Raw genomic sequence first — 22,210 nt, 5'->3', positions numbered from 1 at the left:
TGCTGGGACTAAAGCTGTGTGCCATTATTCCAAGCTTATGATTTTGGGCAGAGTGAAGAGATGTAGATTTCATTTCATTCTTTCAGATTTATGTGCCTGTTGTATACAGTGTGAATTTAGTGTGTGCCTGGTGCCCTCATCAGAAGAGTATTCTGGATCCCCTGGAACTGGAGTTACAGATGGCTAAGCCACCCTGTAGGTGTGGGGAACCAAACTTGGGTCCTTGGCAAGAGCAACAAGTGCTGTGAACACTTGTGCCATCTCTGACTCCCCAGTTTCCCTTTTCTACAGGTAGATATTTAGTTTTGTCAGCATCATTTATTTATTTATTTTTTTAATATTTATTTATTATGTATACAATGTTCTGTCTGTGTGTATGTCTGCAGGCCAGAAGAGGGCACCAGACCTCATTACAGATGGTTGTGAACCACCATGTGGTTGCTGGGAATTGAACTCAGGACCTTTGGAAGAGCAGGCAATGCACTTAACCACAGAGCCATCTCTCCAGCCCCCAGCATCATTTATTGAATGTCTTTTCTGGTTTTTTTTTTCTTCATTTATGTTTGCATACATGCCACAGCACATACACAGAGGTCAGAGGTAAGTCACCATCATGTGGGTTCTGGGAATCGAATTAGGTCATCAGGTTTGGTGACCGACAGGCCCCAGTGTATGTTCTTGATGGTGCACATCTTTAATCCCAGCACCTGGGAGGCAGAGGCAGGGGGATCTCTGAGTTTGAGGCCAGCCTGTTTTACAGAGTGAGTCCCAGGCAAGACTACACAGAAAAAAACTTTCCTAGCCCCGCCCACCTCCCAAAACAAGCCGTCTATAGCCGTGTGGATGTATTTCTGATCCTGTTTCGTTCCCTTGGCCTGCCTTTGTTGCTCCAGCACACTACTATGTGGCAGTTTGAGGTCAGGCATTGTGATACAGCTGGTAGTTGTTTTTTTGCTCAGGATTTGATTCTTTAAAGATCTGTGGTCTTTAGTGTTTTCATATAAATTTGCCCCCCTCCCCACTTTTGTGAGGAATGTATTTTTTTGTTGGGTTACACCCCACCCTCTGTCTCCAGAGGTCTGAGGAGTTCCACCCACCTGGTTGGCACCTTTGGGCCAGACTAGTTGAAAGGCAGGATGAAGAACAAGATGCATTTCCAGTCAGCTGGAAAGCGGATACATCTTCTGGCTTATGGTCAGCTGTACACGACTCCAGACTTCAGACTGGATGTCCACTTCTACCCCTTTCCCCATTAAGTAGAAAAGTAGACAGTGGCTGGGTCTACAGTAATTTTATTGTAACAGAGAAACCAGGCGGCAGTAAGTCTACATGATTAGAGCAGATGGTGGTTATCTTTCCAAAGGGCGGAGTCGGAGCCGGGCTGGCAGCACACAGACCCCAGAATATCTCCTGATCCTGCCCTGCACTGTCTGGCGCATGTGAGGAGACAGGCTGTGCAGCCAGGATGAGGGAAGGGGTCCAGCTGGGCAGAGGCCCATCCCGGGAGGATCAAGTCAATCGCTGAAGGGGGACACTCAAATTAAGGTGCAGACTCCCCCTCTTCCATGGCTCTTGGCTGAGAAAGGAGGGTCTGGCATGAACAGGAAACTACGTTCTCCATCCTACACAGATCCTGACAGGATAAAGCTAATGGTCAATCCAGCAGCCCGGGATGAAGCTGTAGGCTACAGACAGCAATGACAAGAGGGAGACAGGCTGACAGACAGCATCTTTTACTGCCCTCACTGCAGGGGCAGCAGACTTGGTTTCTGTAAAGCAGAATTCCTGTAATGTGAGCTGCTGACACAGTTGCTCATTCTGGGAGGACAAACACAAGGACAACGGTTAACGACGGAACTAGGTTTTCTCCTCACAACCCCTAATGTGAGCGGTCTCAGCTGGGTCCAGAGGTGAGCCCCCGACACCACCGGATGCTTCAGTAAAGCTTCTATTCCAACGCCGTGGCTGACAGGTTTTTGGTGCTGACATGATTTTCTTGCATGTGTAAACTCTTTCAGACAAGTTGGAGACAGAAGGATGAAGGAGAGTTTGGTTTGGAGCCAACAAAGTTCCAGACACCAGCCGTGGAAGCCTCTGCCCTGCCTCTTTTCCGAGGAACACATTCAATCGCTGAGCCTTATGCACTGTGGTTGGAAACATGATCTACTCACCACCATCCACCCCCCTTCTCCTGCGCACGTGACTCTCATGAGAACAAAGGCTGATGGGAAGGTGGTCTCTGTCCCTTTGCACCCTGGTAATTACTTGGTGACCTGGTGAATGGCATGGGCAAGGTAGCCCACGTTGCCAGAGGTGACCCCTGCCACGGAGATGCGACCATCTTTTGTCATGTAGACCGAGAACTCCTTGGTCAGCCGCTCCACCTGTAGAGAGAGAAGAAGCTGACGACGAGTCCCAGTGGGGAAATCTTTTCCAGCCAACAGGGCACACAGTAGCCAACGGGTTAAAAAATAATAAAATCTTAATTTTCTCACTGACACGAGAATTTGGTTTAGATAAGTAAAAGAAGAATGAAAAGCTATTTTAAAGAAGGGTAATACGGTCCCTAAGACGGCTGAGCAGGGAAAGCTGCCTGCTACCAAGCCTGTTGACGCGAGTTCATCCTCAGGACTTATGTGGTAGAAGGAGAGAACCGACCCCTGAAGGCTGTGCTCTGACCTACACACATGCCACAGAATGTGCATGCATACAGACTAGAAAAATGTTAAAAATTAAGATTATGGTTTCCAAGGCATAAACAGGTAGGGAAAAAAAAAATCCCAAACTAAGCAGGCTCAGGATTCAGCTATGTAGCAGCCATTTCTCCTCTTCTTTCTGAGGCGCTGTCTGTCAGATAAACGCACACAAGCTATGACATGCACGCCACGGGCAAAGCCCTGGGTCTGATCCCTCGCCACCACAAACATCAACAAAACAACCCCCCATAACAAACTGGAAAAACAACAAACAACCCCCTCCCCACAAGGTATGTATCACGGGGGATACAGACAAACAGTAACAGAGAGAACCAGGCCGGAGGAGGTGGCACACACCCCTAACTAAGCAGTGACCATGACTGCAGGCCCAGGTGAGGTGTGGCTGCTAGAGCCTGAGTGGCCAGCCTGGACAACACCAACGGGCCCTCATCTCACAACATGGCACCACCGCCACCAAATCCAGGACCCCCACATGCCACCTGGACCTAAAGGCCAGGTCTACCGTCCACTCACCTGCTCGGGCTTCAGGCCCGTGAAACAAAACATGCCAATCTGGTCGGTGATGTGCTGCCAGTTGTGGGAGGACCCCTCCTTCTTCAGGTTGGAGACCAACTGGGTCCTCATGCTGATGATGCGGTCGGCCATGCCTTTCACTTCCTGCAACCTGTAAGGAACCAGATGGGCGTCTTGCTCTGGTGGAGCTTCACCTGAGTTCCTCTCTCCTCCTGAACGCCTTAATCCCCAGTCCTTAACCGAGTCACACGGTCAATGGCTGGTGGACAAAGATTTTAAGTGTTCTGCTTTTTATTATATGTACTTTGGCAACTTTAAAAAAGGTATGTATAAGGGTATTTTGCCTGCAGTGCACATACATGTGTGCTTGGTGCTACTGGAGGCCAGAAGAGAGTGTGGGATCTCCTGGAGCAAGAGTTACAGGGGGTTGTGAGCCACCACGCAGATGCTGGAAATTGAACCCAGGTCCTCTGGCATGGCAGTCAACGCTCTTGATAACTACACCACCTCTACAGCCCCAGATAAGTTAACATGTCTGAGTAGTGAGGAAAGTTATTTTAAACTTGGAACAAATGCTTCTGCCTTCATAATGAAGAGGACAAACTATAAGCCTACGTGGTCTAAGCCATATAGAAGGAGCTGAGGAGTGGGATGTGGTCATAGCCCCTAAGAGGTTCAAGGCCAAGCGTGTAAAAAGTCAATGGTAGCACAAGGCAGAACAGTGCTGGGTGAAAGAAGGGCCACGGAGGAGAGAGGGCTATTCTGTCTGGGGACCAGAGGGGACAGGCCTGTGTGCAGACAGTCAGCCCAGCTTGCTTAATTCCAACAGTCTCTCCTTAGAACTGTCAGGGCCAGTCCACTCCCATGACCTGCAGGGAATTTCTTTTGTTGGTTCTTACCAACTGGACCATGACAATAACACCTCTATTGAACACAGGACCACTGAAAGAACAGTTGCTCTTAACCCTTGAGCCATCTCTCCAGCCCCACATCCTCCCTCCTCTTGCCAGAGAATCAGGTTCTGACTTCTCATGACATCAAACTCATGATATCAACCAACATCATCCCCGGCAGGCCATTTTCTCTAGCTCCCTGAACATGACTTTGTCTTTTTGCTTTTGAGGCAGGGTTCTTTTTTTTTTTTTTTTTTTTTTTTCGAGACAGGGTTTCTCCGTAGCTTTTGGTGCCAGTCCTGGAACTAGCTCTTGTAGACCAGGCTGGCCTCGAACTCCCAGAGATCCGCCTGCCTCTGCCTCTTGAGTGCTGGGATTAAAGGCATGCGCCACCACCGCCCGGCTGAGGCAGGGTTTTATGAAGTCCAGGATAGCCTCAAATTCAATTTGTAGCCAAGGTTGGTCTTTCCTGGGGCTGGAGTTATGAATGGTTTTGAATTACTACATGGGTGCTGGGATTAGAACCTAGGTCCTCTGTAAGAGCAGTTAAGTTCTCTCTCTAGTCCAAAATAAAATTTTTTTTAAGAAGATTAACATTAGAGGATAGGTACTGAGATTAAATATAATAAAAGCCGTAAGTATGCAGAAGCACAGATTCAGTGTTAGCCAGTGAGAAGACCACAGGGGCTAGGGACATAGTACAGCGGAGTGCTTGCCTACACGCATGAAACCCTAGGTCTGATCTCCAGCACCGCAAAACAAAGGCATCTTTGGGAGGAAGTCTCCTATACCAGGAACTTCAACTGAACTCGATTTTAAGGGAAGGCAGGTTTTACTAAAAGCAGAGATTAGGCTGGGCGGTGGTGGCGCACGCCTTTAATCCCAGCACTCGGGAGGCAGAGGCAGGCGGATCTCTGTGAGTTCGAGGCCAGCCTGGTCTACAAGAGCTAGTTCCAGGACAGGAACCAAAAAGCTACGGAGAAACCCTGTCTCGAAAAAAAAATAAATAAATAAAAAATAAATAAAAAAAATAAAAGCCGAGATTAGAGGATAAAAGAGGCTGCTGTTTGTTTCTGGGTTTATGGGGAAATACCAAATGTAGCTGTGCCAACAAAAATCACACCCCCTTCTTCCTTCCCACACCTGGAACTGTAAGGCACTGGATGGCGTAGAACAGCAAGCAATCATTACCATTGCTTTCTCAAGTCTGGAGAGGTCAGGATGGTTGCTGCGATCCGGGCACCATTGAGTGGTGGGTTGGAATACATGGGACGGATCAGGATCTTCAGCTGGGACTCCACCCTTTTGGCCTCATTAGCGTCTTTGCAGATCACAGTGAAGGCTCCCACACGCTCACCTGAGAAAACAGTGGATAGGCTTCTAGCACGCTAAAACAAGCCGTGAGGAACTCTGCTACAAGGTATCTTTTCTCTCAGAGGAACCATAACAGTAATTTCTTTTTTTTTTTTTTTTTTATTTATTATGTATGCAATATTCTGTCTGTATGCCTGAAGGCCAGAAGAGGGCGCTAGACCTCTTTACTGGTGGTTGTGAGCCACCATGTGGTTGCTGGGAACTGAACTCAGGACCTTTGGAAGAGCAGGCAATGCTCTTAACCACTGAGCCATCTCTCCAGCCCATATAACAGTAATTTCTGTTTGAGACAAGAGTATCACTCTGTACCCCAGGCTTGGTGACAGGTGATTCTCCTGTCTCAGCCTCTAGTGATGGGATTATAGGAAAGAGCTACATCTGGCCTAATAGTTCCTTAACAGAAAGTCTTTACTACTCAGAACGGTGAACTGTGAATTGAGGTCCAAACAAGTATTCAGGATCCAGGATCTCTCTCTCTCTCTTTTTTTTTTTTTGGTGGAAGGGTTTCTCTGTGTAGCCCTGGCTGTCCTGGAACTTGCTCTATAAACCAGGCTGGCCTCAAACTCACAGAGATCCGCCTGCCTATGACTCCCAAGTGCTGGGATTAAAGGCATGCATCACACCGCCCAGCCCCAGCCCCTCATTTTTGCTACAAAAATTTAAAGACACTGAAGATATGGCTAAGAATATCTACAATATTTTTCTGTCTTAGGAAGACTACATATAACCAACACACAATGTGCACACATACACACACACCTATCTAGGGACTACTTTGCCCCTCTAAATTTTCTGCTTTGTGGCATTCTCTCCAAGCTCCTCTGAGTTCATCTGAGTACATCTTACACTGGCTCCTCTAGCTTACCATAGAGACCCATGTTCTTGGCATAGGACTGGCAGAGGCAAACATTAATGCCTTGCTCGATGAAGTGGCGCACGGCCCAGGCATCCTTATCTCCATCACCACTTGCAAAGCCTTGGTAGGCCATATCAAAGAACGCAAAGAGATTCTTTTTCTGGAAGGAAGAAGAGTTTGAGATAGGCACCTGCAGATGCCCCGCAATTACCCGTGCTGTCATGGACCGTGTTTATCTACAGTCAACAGTTTCTTCACACATGGAAGTAGGGAAGACGTCTGAATGCCAGAGTTAACTATCAACATAAAGTATTATTTAAAAAAACAAAAAACAAAATACTTTGATAGCTATGGTTCCTTAACATTGTGGAAAGAGAACCTTGATCTCTGGTTTGGGCAGGACTAGCAGGACTTTTCTATGAAGTGCTCTCTAACGGCTTCTTCTGGGCCTCATTCTATTGGATGCTGAGATTTGACAGAAGTGGTAAGAATAGGGGCACAGGATGACGGGGATATTTTCCTCTCTAGGAATTCGGATGAGTGTCTTCTGTCACAGCCAGCTCCTCTGAAAGAAGAGGCGATGCTGAGCAAAGTCGTAAGAAAAGGAGGTGCCACCAGCATGCCTCTTGGGCCAGAACAGCCGCTGTGACAAAGACAACTTTTTTAGTTTTGTCAGAACTCAGTACATCTGGGCTGAAGGATGACAATTTTCAAGCTGTTCATGTATCATCTATTACGGAACAAAAGAGGAACCCCTTCCTGTGTGGGTTTGGGGCAGGCTCGAGGTTAAGCAATGAGTTGCTGACATTCCATCCCTCTCACCTTCACTACTGTGGCGATTTCCTTCCACTGCTCCGGACGCGGATCCACGCCCGTGGGGTTGTGAGCGCAGGCATGAAGTAGGAGCACACTCTGCTCTGGGATTTTCTACGGAGAAACAATCAAGATTCTGCTGTGTAGCTTTAAAGGAAACAGCCGACATGCTATACAGGACACTGTTAGCTAAGACGTGACAGGGAACTCGAGGTATGGGAGTCAGCGGGCCCCCTCTAAGTCAGATAATGAAACCAGTTGGGAGACGCACTTACTGAAATGTCTTCTATGGCTCCCTTGAAGTCAAATCCGCAAGTCTTGGGGTCATAGTATCGATAACCTTGTAGCTGCATGCCGGCATCCCTGAAGATGGGCGTGTGATTTCCCCAGGACGGTTTGGGCAGATAGACATCTCGGCTGAACTTAAAAAACCGTTGCTGAAAGATGGGACGAGAGGGAATGAAGAGGACAAAATGGTAGTGTTTCCCTGAGAGAGTTTCTTCCTACTGACAGTAGCAAGATGGTCTGGGCTGGGAGTCAGGCCCTGATGTTATTCTGGCTATGAGGCGAGACACCTGTGCAGGCCTCACTGCCTGAACCTCCTTTACAGGGGCTTGTTGGGTAATTTTATGTCAACTTGACACACAAGCTGGAGTCGTCTGAAAGAGAGGAGGCCTCTGTAAGATGCAGCTGTAAGGCATTTTCTTAGTGATTGATGGGAGAGGACCCAAACTACTGTGGTACCATCCTTTGCCGTAAGAGAGCAGGCTGAGGAAGCCATGGGAAGCAACTCAGCAAGCAGCACTCCTCCGTGGCCTCCGCAACAGCTCCTGTCTCCAGGTTCCTGCCCTGTCTGAGTTCCTGTCCCGACTGTCTTCAAAAATGATCAGCAATATAGGAGTGTGAGGCAGATAAACCCTTTCCTCCCTAACCAGCTTTCTAGTCTTGGTGTTTCGGCTGCAACAGAAACCTTAATTAAGACAGGGACTGAGTAAGTTGAAACACACCATCCCTACTAATGCTATGCGCTGTGCTGGGCGTAGTGGCTCATGTTTTTAATCCCAGAACTCCAGGAGGCAGAGGCAGGCAGATCCCTGTGAGTTTGAAGCCAGCCTAGTCTACGGACCTCCAGGACAGCCACAGATACATAGTAAGACCCTGTTTCAAAAAGAATCACACAAACAAAACAAAACAGCCCCCCACTATATGCTCAATATGCTGACTCATTATTACTTTATTCCTTATAACTTCTCCACAGTACTTTCCTTTCTTTCACCAGAGACCAGGAAACCTGCCAGTTCTGTGGAAAGAGAAGCCTGACGGTGGGTGAGCACACACACAGGATAGTATGGCAACCTTTAACTCAATGCTCTCTCTTAAAGGGGTTCCACTCACCAGAAAACTGGCTCCGATCCTTAAGGCTCCAGTCCCGGAAATGGTCTGCACGGTGACAAACTGCAGGGGAGATGCAGAGTCAGTCGCTTGCGCTACCCTTTGCACGTCAGAACTTAACTCTTTTAGCTGTTTACATGGTTATTTTTACAGAGATACTTGTTTACTTTCCATATGACTATCTTGTCTGCGTGTCTGTATGTGCACCATGCCAATGCCTGGTGCCCCAGGAAGTCGGGAGGTGTCAGATCCCCTGGAACTTAGGATCTGGAGTGACACATGCTTGTGAGCTGACACATGAGTGCTAGGAATCAAACTCAGGCTCTCTAGAAAGAGCAACAAGTGCTCTCGACCACTGGGCCATCTCTCCGGCCCCCTCTAGTTATCGCACTGTGTGTGGATGGGAGCGGGAATGTGCACCTGCCGTGGCAGGTATGTACACCACAGAAGACAACTCTCTGGAGATGGAACTTAAGTCACCAGGCCTGTGCAGCAAGCATTTCATTTGCTAGGGCACCTTGCTGGCCTCTAGAAGTGAATTCTGGATGACTTTGTTAGAACCATCCATGTTACACTGAAAATTTGGGGATATAAAAAATTCCTCCTCAAGCCGGGCGATGGTGGTGCACGCCTTTAATCCCAGCACTCGGCAGGCAGAGGCAGGCGGATCTCTGTGAGTTCGAGACCAGCCTGGTCTACAGAGCTAGTTCCAGGACAGGCTCCAAAGCCACAGAGAAACCCTGTCTCGAAAAAAAAAAAAATTCTTCCTCAATGTGCAAAGGGAGGGATTTATACACATACAAAATATAAAGACAAAAATAGTATGTTCAAACATCATTTTAGAAATATGTAAAATCCAGGGGCTGGAGAGATGACTCAGCGGTTAAGAAATATGTAAAGACCAAGGTTCTTTAAACAATTGGACAGTCAAAAAGTATATTAGGATAGTGTTAGTATAATTTATTTTGTTTTTATTTTCTATGGCGCACCTTTTAGGATCATGGTCTTCTGTCTGTCCATGCCCACTTGGGCTGTGACAGGGCAGAAGGGGACAGACAGCCACACCTAACCTCTGCCCTGCCCCCACAGCCTACTCAAGGCTGGTTCATGGTTGCTTCTGTCCGAGCTAGAAGCTTAACACATGATTGTGGGGAATAATTATGGGCCTGAAACTAGGCAGAGAGAGGCATTCTTATCCATATTCAATACAAGCAGATGAAACTCATCGGAAACAACAGCAAACCGGGCCAAAGTTATCAGTCAAATTCTGCCAAATTTTCAAGATAACTGACAGGAAGTTTAGAAAGTAATTATTAGTGAAGAGTGGCCACCTCAGTCACTACACACATACAAGCTGAGTTAACATGTCCGGGTTTCTAAAATGGCTAGGTGTGAACACAGCCTGTATAACGCCCAGGCCGCCTGGCTTACCCGGCCACTTTTCAGCACTTCGTTGTTCTCACCCAGGGCCAGCTCTGCAGAAGCCTTACAGAATTCTGCCAGTCCCCCGATGGGCAGGTATTCCTTGTCCAAATTTTTTGCAGCAATCTGGGCCTCTGCCTAGAGACGAGAAAATAAGTTTTAGTTGGATAAAAGTGAAATATTTGGTACTTTGTATCACAGAACAGAAATACAGTTTATTTTATGTCTTTATCTTAAGAAATAAAATTCTAGCCGGGCAGTGGTGACGCACACCTTTAATCCCAGCACTTGGGAGGCAGAGGCAGGCGGATCTCTGTGAGTTCGAGGCCAGCCTGGTCTACAAAGCGAGTTCCAGAACACCCAGGGCTGTTTCACAGAGAAACCCTGCCACAAAAAAAAAAAAAAAAAAAGTTGTGATTATGGTGTCTCTTCACAGTAACAGAAATTCTAAAACGGGTATAGAATCTTCCTTGGTTACCACTTAACATGTAGGGCTCTCTTGAAATGCATGAGAATAGAACTGATGAGCAACATGATAGGTATATGTGAGATGACAAAACCAAACGGAATGTATAAAAGGAATGCATTTCAGGATGCATGCCAGTCCAAGAACTTCCACTGTCTGCGTGACTGTGGGCAAGAGCCACCCGGCCCAAGTCATGGGGTTGTGGTGAGGCACTGATGAGATACTGGACAGCAATGCTCAGCTGTGGTCCAGCTCCAACAACAGCTCATCAGTCACTGAATACAGTCTTAGGATTTTTCTTGTGATGCTGGGCATGAAACAGAACCCTCTGCATGCCAGGAAACACTATAACTTCTAGCATAGCCGGCTGTGACTAACTTTAAAACTAATGGAAATATCACTAATAAAAATGTAACCAAAGTAGAGAACGGAAGATATCGTGTAGTTAGTCAGGAAGGTTGGGCAGCTCATGGCTCTCTCTACACATGGATTTCACCACAGCCATCAAGATGGGAGAAAAGGCCCTTCCTCTCTTAAGAGACGATGTTAACCGTCTAACCCTCTGGTACTCATGCTCAGGATTAGGCACAATGCCTGGTTTTCAACCTTGGAGGAGAGCGTGTGGCTGTGATGCAGTCACAGCTGAGAAAGGTCACAGCCTAGGAACCCGGGTGGTTCACAAAGTAGTGCCAGAAGCAGAACCTGGGGCCCTAGGGCCTGGGCCAGTATTCCTTTTGTTCCTTTCGGCTCCCTTCAGGTTCCACACCCTGCACCAACAGGACAGGTGCCACGCTCACCTTCCGGACACTGGGGAGCACGTAAGGCTTCCCGTTATCATCCCGGTAGGCACCAACTCCCAGGTTCATCTTTTTGCTGTTGGTATCTCTCTTGAAGGCTTCAGTAACTCCCAGGATGGGATCTGGGGGTCCCATTTCTACATGGGTCCACCAGGAGCTGAAATGAGAAATATTTTATGTCAACCACATGAACTAGATTCCTATGGCCAGATATGTTTCCAATTTCCCAAAGATCCATTTTGGCATGTGTTACACAGAGGTTACAGAAACAGGGAGCAGCTATTCAACTGTACAAAAGCCTTCAGAGACTGGAGATCAGCATCTTCAACACAGATACGACAAGGTGCAGAAAGGGAGCACCCAGGTTAATTTGGGTAGGATAGGGTACGTACACAAGTTTAAAAAAAATTTTTTTTCTTAGCCGGGCAGTGGTGGTACACGCCTTTAATCCCAGCACTTGGGAGGCAGAGGCAGGCAGATCTCTGTGAGTTCCAGACCAGCCTGGTCTACAAGAACTAGTTCCGGGACAGGCACCAAAGCTACAGAGAAATCCTGTCTCGAAAAAACAAACAAACAAACAAGCAAACAAAAAAAAAGTTTGCTTCAAATGATTAATGAGTAATGAAATCATGAAACTGCAGGTAAAGAAGTAGAACTAGGAAATATTATAAGCAGGGTAACCCAGACTCAGAGACAAATGTCGCATGTTCTCTCATCTGTGATTCCTAGCTCGGAAGTTTTACATGTAAGTATGTAACCTGGAGTCACCACGGAAATCAGGGAAGACAAAAGGGACCACGTGGGCAAAGGAGAGAAGATACTCTAAAGGGGGGATGGGACACAGGTGCTATGAAGGGAGAAATAGGAAAAAATGGGGATTTAACTGGGAAGCAGAGAGGGAAGAGGAATAAATAACACTAAGAATGTTTGAACATTTTTACACTTTTATACACACGGCGGGGGGGGGAGGGGATATAAAATTATGCCACTTGGATGACAATGTTCCCCAGGAGCATTAGACTAACAAAAGATCCAGTGCCAGGCATGAGAAAACTCCTTTCAGGCTGTTGGTCAAGAGAGTCTAAGACTCCCAAAGTGATACGGCTATTGCTGTTGTTCTTGGTTGCTTCCCAGAAATCAGAGGGAAGGCCCTATTGCTGAGAACACCACATCAGGCATAAGGCTTAGAGAACTGAGCTAGAAGCCTCCTCCTGGGCACTAGCTCTCGCAGTATCCTAAAATGCCATGCAAGTTGCCAAGGGAGAAGAGCAATCCTCTAGCAGTACTGCCCAGTTGTAAAACTCACAAACTACAATGACCACCATGGCACGGTAGCTCCAAGAATGTAATACTGCCACTGTGTGTTGGGGTAATCACTAGCTGTCCACTTGGACTGCAGGTCCCCTCAAAGGAGGGAATTCATGCCTGGTAGAAATCCAGCCAACTATCTGTGACCCTACGAGAACCTATTACTGTTACTTTCCTAAATCAGTAGAATTGTTAACTGCGTTCTCAACATTTATCCTTATGCCCACACCTAAGTGGCTTATGTTTTCTTCATTAGGCTTGAAGCCAGCAAGCTCCAACAATCCTTCAATCTGCACCCTCCTGAGAACTGGGCTACAGGTGTGTGCAGGACGGCCAGCTAGGTCAGTGCTGGGATCAGAATTCCTCTCCTAATGATTGCACAGCGCGTCCTCTTAACACTGGACCAACACTGGGCTGTCTCTTCAGCCTGACTCCACCGTATTTTGGAAACAGGGTCTTGGTCTGTCTGTCTCTCTCTATCTTCTTCTCTTAGTTTCTGTATGTAACAGCCCTAACTGTCTTAGAACTCAATCTGTAGACCAGGCTGGCCTAGAACTCACAGAGATCCGCCTGCCTCTGCCTCCCGAGTGCTGGGATTAAAGGTTTGTACCACCACTGCCTGGCTAGTTTTTTTGTTTTTTAAATCAGAGCTGAACTTGCCATTTTGGATGGGCTGACTAGTGAACCCCAGGTTCTTACCTGTCTCTGCACACACCCAAAGGTTACAGACATCCACCACTGTACCTGGCTTTTACACGGGTGCTAGTGATCTGAACTCAGATCCTCGGGCTTGCACAGCAAGGATTTCCTTACCCGACTTCAACAGTCATCCACTGATTCCTGCTGGAGTCACTGGAGCCGGGTGACCAGACTGCTAGGGGGCAGTGTCCCTCATTTTTCCTTGTTTCTTGGTAAATCACAAGATGCAACAGAACATTCAATACCCACTTCGGAGCTTTCTTATATATCCTCTTTGGATTTTGTTTAGTTCACATGTGACTAATAGGCTAGTGGCCACAATCAATGACTGAGTTGGTCTTACGTGCAAAGTATTCTACAGAGTTCTATAGGAGGATGGCAGAAGTCTACTTTATTAGGTAAGAGTTGACAATCTCTCTCATGTGTGCACGCGTGTGTGCACACACAAACACAGAGATAGAGACAGAACAAGTGCACACTACGTCTGGCTTGTGTAGTCCCGGGGTTTTGTGCTTGGCAGGTAAGCACTCTACCAATTGAGCAACATGCCCAGCTCCTTGGTTTGTTTGAAATCTTCTGTTCGGGTGTTTCTGTCAATTTGGAGCTTATACTAGGATTTCTGCAGCCTAAAACAAACACACCGCACCACATGTCAATAATGTGGAAAGACCGGGGACCTGACTGACACGTGTTCCACCTCTGGACAGCACTGATGTACTAGATTACAAAATCCTCAAATAACAGACGTTTGTTATACTTCTCAGCATGTACAGCAATCGATTCATATTTCCAGGCAAATGAGAAGCCACACTGCTACTACTTTGAATGTGCTATTTTAAATTCTGTTTTTCAGCTCGTTTCATCCTCAACCAGTTTGTTTAGGAAAAACAAATGCTGTATTAGATGGATACTTAACACAAGTGAAAGCATAGCTGCTTTGAATAAAAATTAAATTACTGTCACTTACCAAAGACTTAGTTACACGAACTCAAATTCCTAAAATGTTTCTAGGTTCATTTAAGAGAAACAATGGGGTGGAACACGGGGAGAATTGAAGTGGGGGGAGGGAGGGTTGGAAGTAATGTAAATCCAGTTCACTCATGTATGAAATTCTCAAGAAATTAAAAGAAAAACAATGATCAAAATTAGTAAAAATCAGATTTATATTAAATGGAATAAATTATCACTTGGGAAAACTTTAATTCCAATAGTAATTATTTATTCCTAGCTCAAATATACTCTACTTTTTGATTATCTGCTAGTGAAGGGTTCTACTGCTGAGTCATACCCCAGTCTAGATTTTACTTTTTACGTTTAGACTTAGAGCAATTGTTCCCACCCACCCTGCCCCCAACTGCCAGCATAGGAATACAGTTACAGAGCCCGAGAGGCACCTGTTTATTTTTCTTGTTTGGTTTTTGCTTGTTTCTGTTCACTGTAACACCACATCATGCTCCATTGTCTATCTCCTTAGGCTTCTCTTGGCTGTGACAGTTTTAGTGTCCTTGTTTTTGATGACTTAGATGCTTCTGGTGAATCTAGCTCAGTACATGCCCCTGGCCCTGATGTATTCACTATGTAGCTCTGGGTGGCCTGGAACTGCTAGGCCACCTGCCCACTATTCTGAGTGCTGTGATTACTGTGGCTGGCTGTAAACACAGATCCTGAGCTTGCTGTGTGTAGGCGAGTTGACTGGCGAGCGGAAGCTCCTCACAGAGCTCTTGTTTATGTGGGATGGAACTATTAATATTTACTGCACTGGAAAGTAAAACTGAAACTTGTAAGCTAGTAATCATTTGAAAACAGAAACTGTAGAAACCACGTACAGTCGACACTGGTGGCTCACATCTTTAATCCCAGCAGAAGCAGAGGCAGGCATTTCTCTGTGAGTTCAAGGCCAGCCTGGTCTACAGAACAAGTTCCAGGACAGCCAGGGCTGTTACAGAGAAACCCTTTCTCGAAAAACCAAAAGACAAAAAAAAAAAAAAAAAAAAAAAGAAAGAAAGAGAAGAGACCACGTACGTTTCCATAAGTAATACCCACTATTGCTATGAGAAGTTTTGATCATCCAGGTGTGCATGCTTGTAACCCCTGCACCTGGGTGATATCTGGATAAAACGAAACAGGACAAATTCAGATGGTGAATCTTGTTTCCATCTCTCTTTCCGTCCTTCTTTTTGGTTTTACAACCTCTTACGACAGTGCAGTTTTCATCTCCAGTGACTCTCTGTACATTTTTCGGAAGTGGTAACGTGGGCCCAGGTAACTGGAGAGGTGAACTCACTCCGTCTTCACAACAGCCAGAGGTAAGGTAGGGGGCATTCCTTATGCCCCTGGCTGACAGGTTTCAGAGCGAAGTATGTAACAAAGTCTTTAAGGCATGGTTCTCAACCTTCCTAATGCTGTGACCCTTTAATACCGTCCCTCATGTTGAGGTGACCCCTAATCATAAAATTATTTCATTGCTACTTCATAACTGTAATTTTGCTACTGTTGTGAGCAGTACAAATATCTGCTGTGTGACTCCCAAAGGGGTCTTGACCCATAGGTTGAGAACCACTGCTTTAAGGTGTCCTAAATTGATGATTATAAACTTGCCGTGTGCTGGTGTGCTAGGAGCAGGGACTGTAAAGAGTAAAACATCAATCCCCTCCCAGCAGAGTGGCTGTGGGGTGACCAACAGTGCAGCCTGGCTGTGATTCGCGGTGATGATTTAGGTCCAGGGAACTGCGTAGTTTTGGGGAAACCCAGAAAAAGTTGACAAAGGCCTTGAAGGGAAGTGAGGGTTAAGGAGGCTCCCGGGAGGAAGGGACCACCTGTGGGCTGAGGGCCAAGGGTGAGAGGGGCAGCGGGAAAAGCGCATGTGGCACAGGCTTAAGGATAAGGTGGGCCGTGTGGGAGATGGGTAGAAACTGGAGGTTGGCCTCTGCCAAGTGGGCACTATGAATTATTCATGAGGATTGCCTTCCTGGCCTGAGCCTGCAGTCGGTTGGCACTCACCAGCCAGCCTCACTCTCCACGAGTACTGCTGGTTGGTAGGCTCCACAGCCGGGTGGGGCTCCCAACAGGAGGGCCTCAGCCTTCACAGCTGGTGGGCTGCTAATTCTGTCATTAAAGAGCAGAGCTTTCTGGTCTAGCATTTCCCAGGGTCTGACTTTTCAAAGGTCTCTTAAAATAGCCTGCCTTGGGTAAACTGCAGGGACTCAACCAGCTTACCACGTAAGAACATGAGAGTAGAGGCAAGAGAAGTGACTCCAAATCTCGTGAGCCCTCATCTGTTAAATGGGTGCAACCAGATCTATCTCACAGGGTTGCTGTGAGAACGGAAACACACTTGGATGTTAACTGGTATTAGTTTGTACTTCATTAGTTGTCATCTGTCACCACCCAGCCACTAGTACGGAGCCCTGTAAGACCAACATGTAGTGAATTCAGACAGCATATGGTCATGGGAATTTATGAATGAATGCATGTCTTTCTGGTTTTAAAATGATTGTTATCATTTTACACTCTCAGGGGACATCATCACCCTTTCCCACCCTCAGCTCTAGGCCAGGAATAAAAACATTCTTCCCTTTCCTCTTCTGCACCGTGGCTGTAAGCTGTGAGGAAGAAATACAAGCCTTGAGACAACTCAAATAGGTTTTGGTTGTTTCTCTTCTCCAGCCCAGACAGAAGCCATGCGGCCACCTGCCTATCGATGTCACTGTCCTTAGCTGCCGAGTGAAATGAACTTTGAATGTCAAGGACATTCAAATGTCCAGAAAGCAACTTCCATTTTTAAAAAAGGTCCTTAAACAATGGTAGAGTTGCCCCTAATCACAAGTACAGATGTTATCATTCTTGTTCAAAAGTATGAACAACATTCACATAAAATATGCAGCCTACACATTCTCTAGAAGCCTCAGCCGTGAATATTCTAGCATACCTCTTAAAAAGAATGCTCCAAACAATTTCAAAACAGTGAATTTTAAGTATTCTAAGCATAGGAGCAGTAATCCTTTGATTAGCTATGAGTGATCAAATTCCAGGTTCTCTATGTCCCTCATTATCCCACGCCTTAAAACTGTGACGATTACAGACACGCGAGAGTTCTTATGTTTGTAAATTAATGGCCTTAGATGAAAATAAGAGCGCTCTGGGGGTAAACTGATAACCTATGGCCTACAATATGATTCCTACCGATGCCCTTTGGACACAGGCGCAGGGCCACAAACATTGAGCAACAGTGACCACCCAACCAAAAGATGCTAGGTACAAAGTATTCAGATAAGCATTATCTGTATAATTTCAAAATTATTTCCAGCTCAAAAGCTTTGAGTTATCCAAGGCTTAAATAGCTTTTGAAAAGTTTTCCCTCAGTTATATTTATCTAAAGCCTCACACTATAGCAAGTTGGCCTGGAACTGTGTGTGTGTGTGTGTGTGTGTGTGTGTGTGTGTAGAGACCAGGAGAAATGACCTTGAATTCAGGGCACTTTCCCTGCCTTAGCCCACTAATGCTTTGGTTTTGGTACATATTTTGCACCACTATGGTTCCTTTTATGTGTAGATTTTGACCTAAAAATATAAAACATTAAAAACGCTGCATTTGTTTAAAAATAAGGGCTTGGAATAAAAACATGCAAAGTGAAAGGCATTCCCTAGGCCAGGCAAACATCTCTGTGCTTGCCTACTACACCCGGAGGCCCTGGGTTCTATCCCCAGAGGGAGAAAGAAGGAGGAAGCTGGACGTGCTAACACTCAGACACAGGCAGGGTCAGGCAGGTACAGGCAGGGTCATTGCAGCATGCTCTGGGCCAGCCTGGTGTACACAGTAAGTTTCAGGCTTGCCAGGGCTACATAGTAACTCCACCTCAAATGACAAAAACAAACAAAAACCACTTCAGACACTGACCTAAGTGCTAAGGTACAACTCTGAACAAAGTTGCCAAGGTCTCTGCTCACCCGCACCTTAAATTCTAACTGGGAAAAGAAGGAAAAGGAACACTAGTCACACCCAAAGAATCACTAGCCAGTCACACCCGAAGGGAACCTCCTCCAGTTTAGGTAAAGCTTAGGCCTTTCAGTTATATACATACAACAAGGGATATTTTAAGGCTAAGAAAACAGGAAAGCAGACTTTTTCCTGTCCACAGAAGCACTCCTTTTTGTTCTCCAAATTTGCAGCAAAAATAACTTCTACCTAATTCTCTTCCTAGGTGGCTAGGCTTAAACGGACACACGCTGGCAATGCGCCAAAAACGGGCTCTGGCCGGGACAGTCTGTTCTGCTGGCTTGAAGACTACCCGAACACATTCAAAGGAAGGCCAAGGCAAGCATAAAAGGTTAAGTAGGCTCTGTTCCTAGTTAGTGAGTTAGTATGCACTCCAGGGAGGTTTCTGCAGCACTCAGGAAGACTGCGTCAAATCTGCTTTCTTTAGTGAAACAGTTCTCCCGGTTCAGGGAAGAATTAGAAGTTACTAGCTCCATTTAGGCCCTGAACTTTCTCTTAGGACATCTCAGTTCAAGACGACACATGTCTTTTTCCTTTTTCTTTCTTTTTTCTTCTTTTTTTTTTTTTTTTTGCGAAGTCACTCCTCTCTGTCTTACTCACAACTACATCACCAGCAACTGGTCCATTGCCTGGCTCTGAGAAACCGGGTTACGAAATATTTAAGGGCTGACTGAGATGGAGAGAAAGACCGATGGCTTCCAGCCAGCCGAATCTCCCAAGGGTTTAAGACAAAGAAAGTGCATTACACTACACCTCAACTCTTTCCCATCCAAAACCCAGATATGCCCGACTGGGGAGGGGTATGGTGACAGCGCGGAAAGGATGCGCCACACCAAGGTCACGGATGCTGGGAGAAACGCGGGGTCTCGGCACCCCGAGAACTCGCTCCATGAGATCACATCTCCCTCGGATACACAAGCAGCGGTCAGCTTCGAGGCAGCACAGCCGGGTTTACCAGATTTAACCCTCCGTAACCCGACAGGTGGGCCAGTTGCCCTGCAGGGCAGCTGGTCAAGGGCATGCGCGCCCCCCAGCGCCACAGCCAATCGGCGACAGGCAGCTCCGACACCAAAGCCAATCCGCGAAGAGGCTGGCCCGGTGCCGCCGCCCACGTGCTCACCCCTCGCCCCGCACCCCACTGCGCGGACTCAGCATCTTGGACCCCCATCACCCGGTAGAATTGGGGTCCGGGTGCAGCCGAGAACCACAATTCCCGTCCTCGGGGACTGCGCTGGCCCGGTGTCCAGCGATGCAGGGGAGGGATGAGGGGTCCTGAGGGTCATCGCGAGGCGCGGACACTCAGCCCTCAGCCCCGGGACAGGGACCCCTTGGGAACACGGGAGAGGGAGGGTGCGTGCGTGTGCAGGTCCTGCAGCGTCCGCAGCTCGGCTGGGCAGGGGCAGGCCCGCGGTCCCGCTCCATCTCCGTATCCCTCGGCTCACCTGGCTCTGGCAGAGGCTGCGGCCGCAAGGCCTGGGTGAAAGGCGGCAGCCACCCCGGAGAGGACACGGCTAGAGTGCAGGAGGGCCATGGTGGGCGGCGGGATGGCAGTGGACAGTGGTAGAGCCGAGAGCACGGGAAGCGTCCGCAGGAACCGAGGCGCGGGCTCTAAAAGGTGAGGACACCGACTTCCCTGGGTGTGGCTAGAGCGCCGGGAGCGAGCCTTGTCACAGCGGCCCCTGGCGGTCCGGGGCAGAACGGGGACGCCTCCATGGAGGTCATGGAAACCTGCAAGGACGCCGCTAACCACCGCCTTGGAAACCTGCGAAGCTCGCAGTGTGTGAGGATGCGCAGAACGCGGCGCTCTGCATCCTGTTAGTCATCCGGTACGTCAAGGCAGCTGCTAGTGTGTCAGTTTGATAGGCTAACGCCGAGGAAGTATTTTTTTTTTCCCCCAATGCCGCACAGCCTTTAAGATACAATGGTAGCCTTTCTTTCAACCCTCTACGCACCATCCGGGCTTTCCCTAAATCTTTCAACCCTCTACGCACCATCCGGGCTTTCCCTAAATGCAGTTCTCTCAAGGTCCGGAATGCTTCCATGTCCCTGTAACAGAGAGAGCAACAGGTGTATTTTGTGGGACAGTTGTGAGGATTAACCGAGATTAGCCGATTATGCCTAAAAACAGGGCCTGATTAGTAAACACAAAGGAACCCATGGCCAACGACAAACAGTTGCACAACAAATCATCTTCATAATTATGTTGGGGAGAAATGAATATTTTTTTTAAAGAGCGGGGGGAATGAATTTGAGGCAAGCCTACAAGTTGACCAAGTCCATTTTAAACATAGGATATTTCCCAGGCAGGCAGTCTTCTTAGAAATCTATATAGAATGGAACCACTTAATTTATCCTCTGTCACTCCAGCTGCCTGTGTGATTGTTATCAAATCTGGGGGTCACAGCATGTGCTCCAAACCGTTCCCAGCCACCGAATGTCAAAAAATAAATTAAAAAGTCAAATTAACAGTGTGTACTCAATGTGGTCACATTGGGAAGCTGGGCAAAGAGAGCCAGCAACCCCGTTCCGAAGTTTGTCTGTAGGGTTCTGAGATTGAAATTTATTTATTTATTTATTTTTGAGACAGGGTTTCTCTGTAGCTTTGGAACCTGTCCTGGAACTAGCTCTTATAGACTAGGTTGGCCTCGAACTCACAGAGATCTGCCTGCGTTTGCCTCCCGAGTGCTGGGATTAAAGGCATGAGCCACTACCGTGCAGCCTGGAGATTGAAATTTAAATAGAGGGTCAAGGGTTTCCAGTCAAACTGTGATCCTGCCTGCCACTGACCCACCCTTAAGGTGGTCTGACAAGTTGGAATCTTGCCAGGCATGGTGGCACATGCACCTTTAGTCTCAGCACTCGGGAGGCAGAGGCAGGCAGATCTATGTCAGCTCGAGACCAGCCTGGTCTACAAAGCAAGTTCCAGTACAGTTGGGGCTGCACAGAGGAACCCTGTCTCAAAACAGAACAAAACTGTGTGGAATCTCTTTCTGGGTAACAAGTTGCCCCTCTGGCTGGAGGTTCCTGGAGAAATTCCCATTTCTTTGGGCTCCATTGTTTCCACAGTCAAATTAAGAGGCACAGTGTCCCTTTAGGATATCCTCACTTCTGCCAGGCCTGTTACATGATGAAGTCCAGATCTCCACCTGGAGTCACCATGGTAGACCTTGGGGTCTAGCCCTGACTTACTGTCTCCATCACTGGGTGCCTCACTGACCCTGGCCTGTGTTCCTCTGCAGTGAGCTGGGATAACTGCACTATTTAGTGTGTAGGGTTTTCCTCTGGTGTAATAACATGATCATTCTGTGACTATTGGAACAGGGATAGTATGCTGGGTAGTCATTGTCAACTTGACCCACACATAGATGTACCTGGGAAGAGGGAATCTTAACTAAGAGAATGCCGCCATTAGATTGGCCTGTAGGCAAGTCTGTGGCTGATGCCTGATTTGGGAGGACAGCCCAGTATGGGAAGTGGCACCCCTGAGCTGGTGCTTCTGGGCTATATAAGAAGACAAGCTGAGCAAGACAGGAGGAGCTGGCTCTTCTGAGGTCTCTGCTTCAGTGCCTGCCTTCAAGGACCTGCCCTGGCTTCCTTTCATGAGAGACTGTGCTTAAGATATGTAATCAGAAACAAACCCCATTTCTTCCAAGTTGCTTTTGGTTGTGGTGTTTTATCACAGTAGTAGACACCCTTACTGAAACAGACAACTTTGGCCCAGTTCCCATGGCAACTAAAGAAGCCTACCAACCTAGCAATATAAGGAAGCTGTTAATACTACATAGCTGTAATGACTGTTCTTCTGTGTCAACATGACTGCGTCTAGAATTAACTAAAAACCAAATGGCTGGGCACACCTGTGGAAGATTTTTTTTCTTAAATCCCTTGAAGCATGAAGACTCACTTAGCTCTCTCACTCTCATCTGGATCTTTGAGGTGAGATGATCTACCTTTAGTCCAGATAT

General features: G+C 47.3%; 1 protein-coding gene and 1 pseudogene across 1 annotated transcript; one reads left to right on the top strand and one right to left on the bottom strand.

The window, feature by feature from the left end:
• Nucleotides 1-1,276: 1,276 nt before the first annotated feature.
• Got2 (glutamic-oxaloacetic transaminase 2) lies at nucleotides 1,277-19,902 on the bottom strand. Its single transcript, XM_041650641.1, has 10 exons — nucleotides 19,688-19,902; nucleotides 11,244-11,400; nucleotides 9,990-10,118; nucleotides 8,562-8,621; nucleotides 7,442-7,603; nucleotides 7,176-7,280; nucleotides 6,363-6,513; nucleotides 5,315-5,480; nucleotides 3,231-3,381; nucleotides 1,277-2,384 (listed from the first exon to the last, which is right to left on the bottom strand). Exons 1-10 carry the CDS (start codon nucleotides 19,774-19,776, stop codon nucleotides 2,262-2,264), a joined length of 1,293 nt encoding a protein of 430 aa, XP_041506575.1. The 5' UTR covers nucleotides 19,777-19,902; the 3' UTR covers nucleotides 1,277-2,261.
• The window catches only part of LOC121447348, a 27,065-nt pseudogene continuing 24,644 nt past the window's right edge, over nucleotides 19,790-22,210 (top strand).

The sequence above is a fragment of the Microtus oregoni genome, unplaced genomic scaffold (assembly GCF_018167655.1).
Source record: "Microtus oregoni isolate MIOR12 unplaced genomic scaffold, Mior012 000004F_ref0000308, whole genome shotgun sequence".
Taxonomy (NCBI): domain Eukaryota; kingdom Metazoa; phylum Chordata; class Mammalia; order Rodentia; family Cricetidae; genus Microtus; species Microtus oregoni.
The sequence above is the reverse complement of the archived record's forward strand: the minus strand, read 5'-3'. Positions and strand labels throughout refer to the sequence as shown.

Excerpts from the sequence above, each read along its gene's own strand:
- Got2 (XM_041650641.1), bottom strand. The coding sequence starts at position 19,776 with ATGGCCCTCCTGCACTCTAGCCGTGTCCTCTCCGGGGTGGCTGCCGCC. Across the intron at positions 11,401-19,687 it reads GCAGCCTCTGCCAGAGCCAG|CTCCTGGTGGACCCATGTAG; the intron begins GTGAGCCGAGGG and ends TTCTCATTTCAG. Across the intron at positions 2,385-3,230 it reads CGGGCCTGAAGCCCGAGCAG|GTGGAGCGGCTGACCAAGGA; the intron begins GTGAGTGGACGG and ends CTCTCTCTACAG.